The sequence below is a fragment of the Eucyclogobius newberryi genome, unplaced genomic scaffold (assembly GCF_026437365.1).
Source record: "Eucyclogobius newberryi isolate DKJ021-1_F unplaced genomic scaffold, fEucNew1.0.hap1 SCAF_10, whole genome shotgun sequence".
Taxonomy (NCBI): Eukaryota; Metazoa; Chordata; class Actinopteri; order Gobiiformes; family Gobiidae; genus Eucyclogobius; species Eucyclogobius newberryi.
Window position 1 is genome coordinate 35681752 of NW_027315724.1, and position 10000 is coordinate 35691751.

At 45.2% G+C, this 10000-nt stretch overlaps 1 protein-coding gene across 1 annotated transcript in view; it reads right to left on the minus strand.

Moving 5' to 3' along the window:
- Positions 1–1305: 1305 nt before the first annotated feature.
- Positions 1306–10000, minus strand: part of tpst1 (tyrosylprotein sulfotransferase 1) — a 39827-nt gene continuing 31132 nt past the window's right edge. Inside the window, exon 3 of the mRNA XM_072457100.1 lies at positions 1306–1561. Within this exon, the coding sequence (XP_072313201.1) occupies positions 1306–1561 (256 nt within the window). The remainder of the gene's footprint in view (positions 1562–10000) is intronic.

Genomic DNA, 10000 nt, shown 5'->3' on the forward strand with positions numbered 1-10000 from the left:
GAGAGGAGAAAGAAAAGATGATGGAAAAGAAGGGGAAGAAGAGAGATGGGAGTGTGAGAGGAGGTGAAGACAGAATGGAAGCGTCTGATGGAAAAGTCATGTTAGTTAGAAATGTTTGTTCAGATGTAAAAGAGAGAGAGAGGGAGAGAGAGAGAGAGAGAGAGAAGGAGGGAGAGAGAGAAGGAGAGGGAGGGAGAGAGCGAAGGAGAGCCTCTTCACATCTGTGTTGTTGGAGTCCTTGATCCGGGACCAGAGCCACAGAACCACTGGTCCGGGACTTGGGCCACTTCAGAGACCGGCTGGTTTCTGTCTGTTTAATCCTCTTAAGGACTTTCCAGAACCGGACCAGTGAGTCGGTCCGGTTAAGGACTAAACTCTGACCTCTGACCCCAGGGAAACCACTCTTCTGTTTGTTCTTGTGTTTATAACTCTATGTCCCCATAAAACCTCTAAACTCACACTTTTCACATTCTCTGTCCGTTAATAAGCGCAAAATGAGGTCAGTGTTCCAAACAGAGCGCCTTCAATCTAAAGGCTCTAGTTAGCATTAGCCGCAAAGTTAGCGTGGGCCTCCAAACATAAAAAACAATTAAAAACCAGGGCTGTTTTGGCGACAACATGACTAACGCCACATATTATTTACCACCGCTGATATAAAACGTGAGATAAAAGTTCACATTCTGAATACAGTTGTTTTTGCGCTCACATGACTCCGCCTCCTCACATGACTCCGCCTCCACAGCTGGAGAACATTAAGACATGATACGCGTCGCCACAAAGATAAAATTGAACTTCATAGACAAGACAAGTTGTCCCTGCGTCGGCTCAAAAAGGTTTAATAAAACAGACAAAACATTCAGACAAAACACTGACGTCAGCGAAAGACAAAACGTTGACTGTTGGTGTAAAAACTAGAGTTTTAGAGCTTTAGCGCTTTAGAGCTTTTTAGCAGCCAAACAGAACGAGCAAAGGAGACGACTTTCATCCTCTGAGCAGTTTAGACGTGTTAGAAGGGAAACTGTGCGGAAGAGTCAACCACACACTTCGTTAGCGCCCCAGAGTTAGCGCCCCAGAGTTAGAGCCCCGGAGTTAGCGCCCCAGAGTTAGCGCCCCAGAGTTAGAGCCCCAGAGTTAGAGCCCCGGAGTTAGCGCCCCAGAGTTAGCGCCCCAGAGTTAGAGCCCCAGAGTTAGAGCCCCAGAGTTAGAGCCCCAGAGTTAGAGCCCGAGAGTTAGAGCCCCAGAGTTAGAGCCCCAGAGTTAGAGCCCCAGAGTTAGAGCCCCAGAGTTAGAGCCCCAGAGTTAGCGTTAACTTAGAGGCCCAGTCCCCCCGGCCCAGTCCCCCCGGCGGTCCGGGTTCCTCACCCTCCTGGTGTTGTCCAGCACTTTGGCGTCGGGGCGTCCGTAGTTGGGTGGGTTGGCGTGTGGGTCGTAGCCCAGCCTGGACAGCATGGGGGCGATGGCCGACATGTCCCGGACCACGTCGGCCGGGATCTTCCCCACCCACTTGGACAGAGCCTCCACGTTGACCGGTTTGATCACCTGGTCCGTCGAGCGCTCCACCCTGACCCGAGAGAGACAAAGAATCATGATTAAACTGAGGTCAGGGTCAAAGGTCAGAATCCTCAGCAGAACGCTCTGTATCAGGGTCAAAGGTCACGTTTATGGTTCATAAATCTGTAAATACTAAACACATGAAACGAAAACTTCTTAGCCCCCCAGCGTTAGCCCCCCAGCGTTAGCCCCACAGCGTTGGCCCCACAGCGTTGGCCCCACAGCGTTGGCCCCACAGCGTTGGCCCCACAGTGTTGGCCCCACAGCGTTAGCCCCACAGTGTTGGCCGCACAGCGTTTGGCCCCACAGCGTTTGGCCCCACAGCGTTTGGCCCCACAGCATTAGCCCCACAGTGTTGGCCGCACAGCGTTGGCCCCACAGCGTTTGGCCCTACAGCGTTTGGCCCCACAGCATTAGCCCCACAGCGTTGGCCGCACGGCGTTTGGCCCCAGCGTTGGCCCCAGCGTTAATCATTATTTTAGTGTTTGACAGTTAAACGATTATTCCTATTGTACATTGGGACTTTTTAAATACCGTATTTTCCGGAATATAAGTGATAGTTTGGGCCGGGGTGTGACTTATACTTATATTTATACTTATATACTTATATACTTATTCTCCGGAGCGACTTGGCTGGTGCGACTTATACTCCGGAAAATACGGTACATGTTCCACCAAATACAGTTTGAAATAAAGTGACTTTGAGATAGAAAACATTCACAAACAAAGACGAAGAACGATGAAAACCAAATATTGTTTATTCTTTTCTTTACATTTTGAGTTAATTTTGTTTATTGTAAAAATGTCTGTTAAGTCCAGAGAACACGCTCCACAATCAAAATACAACCGAGATGAGTCAGAATTCTAAAAGAATGAATTTGTTTACTTGAAAAGGGAAATGACTCGATACAAATGTAACTAGTTCCTTTTCCAGGTGTGAAACGTGAAAACGAGCACAAACAACTACTATCGCAGACAAATACACAGTGGAGTGAGGGCGGGGCCGTCTCGCTGCTCCTCCTCCACCGCTTAAAGACGTCCATTTTGAGTTCCCCCATCAATAAATTATTAATGTGACGGATGAAATATTAAGGCGCAGAATGGGCCGGAGCGCGGGGGAAATGGGCAAAGCCACTCAGGGCGGCGCAAGGCTTTTAGCGCGCCGGCTAATGGACAAACAACGGGCTCATTTTACAAAACGTGACGATCGGGACGGGGCTTAGAGACGCACCGGGAGCCCAGGCGAAACCAGTTAGAGCTCTCGCCCACGTTGACCAGCGTTTACCAGCTCGGGGGGGCGTTTCCCCGAGACACAAACAATAATGCGGTCGGCTCATCATGATCCAATTAGCGTTTATTGCAGTGGTTCACGGTTGTTTTTTGTGTGTGGCGTAACCCTCACTCTGCTCGCGTAAGGGGCAAATAGATCGTTTTGTCGAGAATGTTCCAGAGAATAGCATTGCACTTACCATGACAAACCATTAATGCATTATGGTTATGGTATTGTTTAAATAGCTAAAAAAAATAATATTGAAATTGCTCTGCCCTAATGGATTAGTTTAGTAATTCAGACAGAAAAATTACAATTACAAAATCATTATTTATTAATTTAATTCTTATTCTTTAAAAAAAAAATGCATCAAGATTTTTCAATTGTTATTATTGTTTGATTATTATTTAATTGTTATTTTCTTATATTTATTATCATTATAATTATTATTATTTTATTAAATTGTTTTTTTAATTATTATTAACAACAACAAAAACAACAACTAATAATAATAAATGCATGTGATTTTATTATTATCATTATCATTTTTTCAGTATTTTTTTCTTATTCTTTAGTAAGCGCCACAAGCTGGCGAGAGGCCTATTAGTCTCGTAAGGCCGTGCAAAGCACGGCTGCGAAAGTGCGCACGAAATCGAGCGCGAAGCGCTCGCCCACTTCCAAACACTCACTAACGCACTCCTCCACTCATGCACGCCCCGTGCAGACTAATTAGTTGTAGGAAAATGGAACATTACCGTTGTAAACGGGCAAAGCCCGTGCAAAAGTGCGCACTAAACGAGCAATTTACATTGGGATGACGACCGCGAATATAAAGCACTCATTTGCGCTAAGTAGCTCACGAATACGTTCCCCATCTCTTGCATGTTCCGTGCATATAAGCATGTAATGCAAAAATTTAACATTATTACTGTATAGAGGGCCAAAAACACAAAGTGGGCGGAGCCCACTCAAAATTATCGAAAGTACCCGTCAGTGACCAGGGACCCACACCATGAGGTGTTAAAATTTCTGCCGTTTGCGCAAATAAAGTCCGAATTGCGTCAAATTAGAATCAGTTGTTAAACTCTTTGCCCTAAACCTAGTTGAAGTGAAATAAATTAATTTGGCGCCACAGCGCCCCCTACAGATTTTATATGGAGGTTAAATGTTTAGTTTTGCGAAATTATATATGAAATTTGACACACAACTCAATTTTGGCCTCCCCATCAAAAAAGTCAATGAGACCAATGTCATAATTGTTACGGCTTTGCCAACAATGACCGAAACCTCCCATGTTATTCCAATGGGGAAATTGCCAGAACATGTTTACACTTTAGACTTTCACAAACTCCTCCCAGGGCGTTAGCCCTATTAACCTGAAATTTGGTGAGACTCATCTTCAGGGGTAAAAGTTATACACATTTTTATTCTAAGAGTCACGGTGTCTGTGCGGCAAAGCCGCACATTTTGCCAAGAATTCAAAATAAAATTGCTTTTTGATGGTAAAACAAAGGGGAGAAGATGTGACAGCGTCACAGATTCAGCAGTAGGCGTAATAAAAGGACCATTGGGGCGCGTTAGCGCCCCTTCCTCTTGCGGCGTGGCGGCGGCGGCGTGCCGATCATTGCCGCTTGCGGCTATATTTATTTATTATTATTATCATCATTTTTTTCTTATTCTTTTGTAATTATTTATCATCATATCATCATCATCATCATCAATGTATGTATGTAGGTATGTATGTGATAAAAACGGTCTGAATCTGATGGTGTTTCTGGTATTGATTTCCTGCAACACAGACGGCGGCAGCGCCCCTTTAAGAGCCCCTTTAAGAGCCCACACTTCTCGTCTGGCCTTTTAAATGCGATGTGACAAAAAACCATTGGGCGCGTCACATGACCACTCTCCTTTTACGCTGATGCTCTAATGGCCCCAGCTCCTCCATTATTCAAGCCGCCTCGTGCCCAAAGCGCGGATCAGCTCCCGAGGAAACGAATGCAGAAAGATGCATGCTAACAACGCTGACACAAATCAACAACCGGCTAACAACGCTGACACAAATCAACAACAGGCTAACAACGCTGACACAAATCAACAACAGGCTAACAACGCTGACACAAATCAACAACAGGCTAACATCGCTTACACAAATCAACAACAGGCTAACAACGCTGACACAAATCAACAACAGGCTAACATCGCTGACACAAATCAACTACAGGCTAACAACGCTGACACAAATCAACAACAGGCTAACAACGCAGACACAAATCACAACAGGCTAACAAAGCTGACACAAATCAACAACAGGCTAACAACGCTGACACAAAGAAACAGGCTAACAACGCTGACACAAAGCAACAGGCTAAAAACGCTGACACAAATCAACAACAGGCTAACAACGCTGACACAAATCAACAACAGGCTAACAACGCTGACACAAATCAACAACAGGCTAACAACGCAGACACAAATCAACAACAGGCTAACAACGCTGACACAAAGCAACAACAGGCTAACAACGCTCGCACAAATCAACAACAGGCTAACGACGCTGACACAAAGCAACAACAGGCTAACAACGCTGACACAAATCAACAACAGGCTAACAACGCTGACACAAATCTTTCTCTCTTGTTTTTTTTAAGGTATAACCGCTATAACGCGGTTCACTTTTCACGGTCTTGCTGCTTCGCGGATTTGCATCATGCATTGTGTTCTACAATCTGATTGGCTAAACAGTCTCTCCGCGTCTTCTCTACCTGTGTGTCAATAACGCTATGGATTAATATGTACACGTACGTAAAACCGCTTGCCAAATTGAAGTTTGCGAGGCCGGTGAGAGCGCGCGTGAGCTTCAATGTTTTATGGATTTTATGCGGATTTCACCTATCGTAAGTTCGTTTTGGAGCGTAACCCCGCGATAAACGAGGGTTCACTGTATAGCGTAAAACACATGCTTTGAAGACGTATATCTACAGTAGGTGGTGGTAAATGCACCTTTTCAGTCGGTTGCCAGCCGCCATTAAAAGCGACAACAACAAAAACAGGCTAACAATGCTAACAGCTAACACAAATCAACTACAGGATAATACTGACACAAATCAAAAACAGGCTAACGCTGACAACATAGACATAAATGAATAGATGCCGTGTTCCATGTTGATGCTATCAATCACTTTGCAACTCAGCAAAACAAGATCTGCAGGAGTCTGGAGCCCGTGCATTTTCCTATAGCCATTAGCATTTTCCTATAGCCATTAGCATCAGAAAACATCTATTTATTTTATTGTATTATTTAACCTGTTACTATCCACCTATTTCGCCCTGTGCACAATGGTTGGACCCAAATGCCATTATTGCTTCTTAAAAGAGGATCTTCCGTTCCACATGTGTGATGCATCATGGGAAAGCTTAGCCCTTCTAGTTTCTGCAGATGTGCAGATGTCACACTGTCAAGGCTTCAGAACTTACACTACAGAAGCACAAACAAACAAAACATCCTTTTTTTTTTTTTGCCTGAATATTGTCAATTTGTAATGGTCCTGAGCATGACATACTTCAGTGTGTGCTTATGCTGTTCACTGCACATGCTGTTGTCATGACAACAACTGTGTCAAGTTTCAGATCTCTAGGAACAGGCATTTTGGTGCTTTGACCTTTTTATATAAAAAAGTATATTCGGAACAAGTGATCCAAATATGTGCCAACTGTGCCAAACTGTTTTATTACAATTTGAGCTCCTCTATGATCATAAAACATACATTTTGATGTTTAGTAGGCCACTAATACCAATTATAACTGCTAAAAACAATGTATGTGAAAATGTGTAAATATGAAAAAATATGAAAAAAAAGAAAAAAATTATAATATTTTTTTTTAATTGGTATAATAATACATATATCTAACAAAATGCGCGTCCAAAAGGCTACTAAAATCAGAAAACGTGATGCGTAAAGTCTAGTCGCCTCCTGCCAAAAAAACTGTCTCTTGACTGTCTTTACGCACGTGAATACAGAGGATTCTGTGTGAGGCAGCCTTAAGTCCCACCCACCGCTCGAAAGCTTGGCTCATTGGCTAGAATAATATGTCAATCAAAGTGTTCTACTTCATCTTAAGCACGCGCTATGTGGATGTAAACAAGAAGACCGCGTGCGTCGGAAGCGGCGCATTTTTCCCCCGGAGGCTGTAAAAAAACAGGAGGAAAAGATTGATTCCAAACACCATCTTCTAACTCCAACAGGTCCTTTGTTATGGACGAGCGTTCATGTGAATATTTTCACAGAAGAAAACTTTGTTTACTTGACAAAATCTGATCACTTCAGGAAAAATACAAGTGGATATTGTTTTTGGTGGATTATTCCGGACAGAAGGATTCCACTTACTGAAGGACTGACCGTCATAATTCACAAAACAGGGAAGAAATGTTTATGAAAAGTTGAGACTTTATGACAAACTATTGGTAATTACTTCTTGGGGCGAATTATTCAATATAAATCAATGACGTATTCGTTTTGTTGAGAAAATAATATTTAAAATGATGTATAACTTGCTGTGATTGACAACAAAAATAAAAGTGGTGATATGGGCGTGAACAGGTTAACAAGTAAAACTAAACAAAATTAATTATAGTGATATTATCATTCATTGCAATGATTTTGGCCGTAACAATAGTAAAAGAATAGTACGACATGAAGCTGCTGTTTCAGAACAGAATGAACAACAGACTCAGACTCGGGGCGGGGCAACTGGTGCACCATGGGTAACGTAGTTCAGAGAAGGTGGTAAAGTCCATTTCCAGTATTTTGTGTTTTGTAACGGAACAAGTTTCAAAGTCTGAAGCAGGTATTTAGACCTAAACCAGGTCCAGGTCTAAACCAGGTCCAAACCAGGTCTAAACCAGGTCTAAACCAGGACTAAACCAGGTCTGAAGCATCAACAGAAAAGAAACCCCAAAACAACCTTGAACTATATTTGAGAGCGAGAAGAGGAAAGTGAGGGAGGGAGAGACTTTTGGGGATTGAATTTCCAGCGACTTCCGGGAAATCTCCAGAAAATTCCTTCTTCCAAAACAAAACAAAACTCACAGCTGGAGAGAAGGGAAGGGGGAGAGGGAGAGGGAGAGAGAGAGAGAGAGAGAGAGAGAGAGGGGGAGGGGGAGAGAGGGAGATGGAGAGAGGGAGAGGGGGAGAGAGAGAGAGAGGGGGAGGGGGAGAGAGGGAGAGGGGGAGAGAGAGAGGGGGGGAGGGGGAGAGGGAGAGAGGGAGAGGGGGAGAGAGAGAGAGGGAGAGAGGGAGAGGGGGAGAGAGAGAGAGGGGGAGGGGGAGAGGGGGAGAGGGAGAGAGGGAGAGAGGGAGAGAGGGAGAGGGGGAGAGAGAGAGAGGGGGAGGGGGAGAGGGGGAGAGGGAGAGAGGGAGAGGGGGAGAGAGAGAGAGGGGGAGAGGGAGAGAGGGAGAGGGGGAGAGAGAGAGAGGGGGAGAGGGAGAGAGGGAGAGGGGGAGAGAGAGAGAGGGGGAGAGGGGGAGAGGGGGAGAGGGAGAGAGGGAGGGGGAGAGGGGGAGAGGGAGAGGGGGAGAGAGGGGGAGGGGGAGAGGGGGAGAGGGGGAGAGGGAGAGAGGGAGAGAGGGAGAGAGGGAGAGGGGGAGAGAGAGAGAGGGGGAGAGAGAGAGAGGGGGAGGGGGAGAGGGGGAGAGAGAGAATGGGTGAGAAAGGGAGGGAAACTAGACACGTTCCCCGAAAATATTTCCGTTCTGTTAAATTCTTACGACAGTCGATGATTTAAAACGTGTTGAGTCTAGATTTCAGAAAATCGGAGCGAAAACAAGAAACAAAAGAACAAAATGATGTGAAGCTTGAGTTTGAGGTTGACTCTAGTCACAGTTTCACTGAAGATACAACATGATCTAAATGTGACTCAACTAAATAAATAAAGAAGTACTTAGCATTTATTAACCGTACGTGGAATTAAACATACTTCATTTGTTTCTAAAATGGTCACAATTATTAGTTTATGATTATTAAAGTACCTGAATAATCACAATGATCGTACATCGATGTACTCGAGTAAGAACTAAAGTGTCCGGAAATGTCTCAATATATTTAAAGTACAATTTCTGTAAATGTTCCTCAGGCCTAAACCAGGGCTAAACCAGGACTAAGCCAGGACTAAGCCAGGACTAAACCAGGCCTAAACCAGGTCTAAACCAGGCCTAAACCAGGTCTAAACCAGGTCTAAACCAGGCCTAAACCAGGTCTAAACCAGGTCTAAACCAGGACTAAACCAGGTCTAAACCAGGACTAAGCCAGGACTAAGCCAGGACTAAGCCAGGCCTGAACCAGGACCAAACCAGGACTAAACCAGGTCTAAACCAGATCTAAACCAGGACTAAACTAGGACTAAGCCAGGACTAAGCCAGGACTAAGCCAGGCCTGAACCAGGACCAAACCAGGACTAAACCAGGTCTAAACCAGGTCTAAACCAGGACTAAACTAGGACTAAACCAGGACTAAACCAGGTCTAAGCTCGACCCCTGAGCTCTTGGATGTTGTTGTGACTTGTCTGGAGAATGTGATCACGTTGCATTTGCTACTCAAACTGAAACTCCACAAGAAGAGAACAATGTGAAGTCCCAGAGGGTCCAGTGTCCTCACTGAGGGGTTTTGGGCAAGGCGGGCCCCCATGCTGTGGCGGGCCCCCGCCCCGCCATGCTGAGGCGGGGCCCCCGCCATGCTGAAAAGATGCCGCCAGGTATTAAGATAACCGTGCTCGCGCCGCAGGTGCGCGAAAAGCACCACGGAGCTAGCACGGTAAACACAAGATATTATGAAAAGACAATATGATCGGAGCGGCGTAAATGAAGAGAACGATGCACAGTGTTAAAAGCGCCGCTTTATTTTGTAAAAGTGCCGGAACATATGCCGCGTCACGCCTCTCCTGAGAGGCGGAGTCTGATCATATTGGCGAACACCGTAGTATTTTTTGCGAGCGCAATTTTTTAAGTACTTTTTGCGAGCGCCGCTTACGGCGATTCGACCGCCATCTTCCAACCTCAGCCCAGCGAGAACACTGGGGTCTGAGAAGGGTCGGGTTAAGGTCAGGGTCAGGTCAGTGAAGTGTGTGGACAGAGTTCAGGGTCAGAACAACATTACATTTGACTTCCTGGTTTAACTCATGACGTC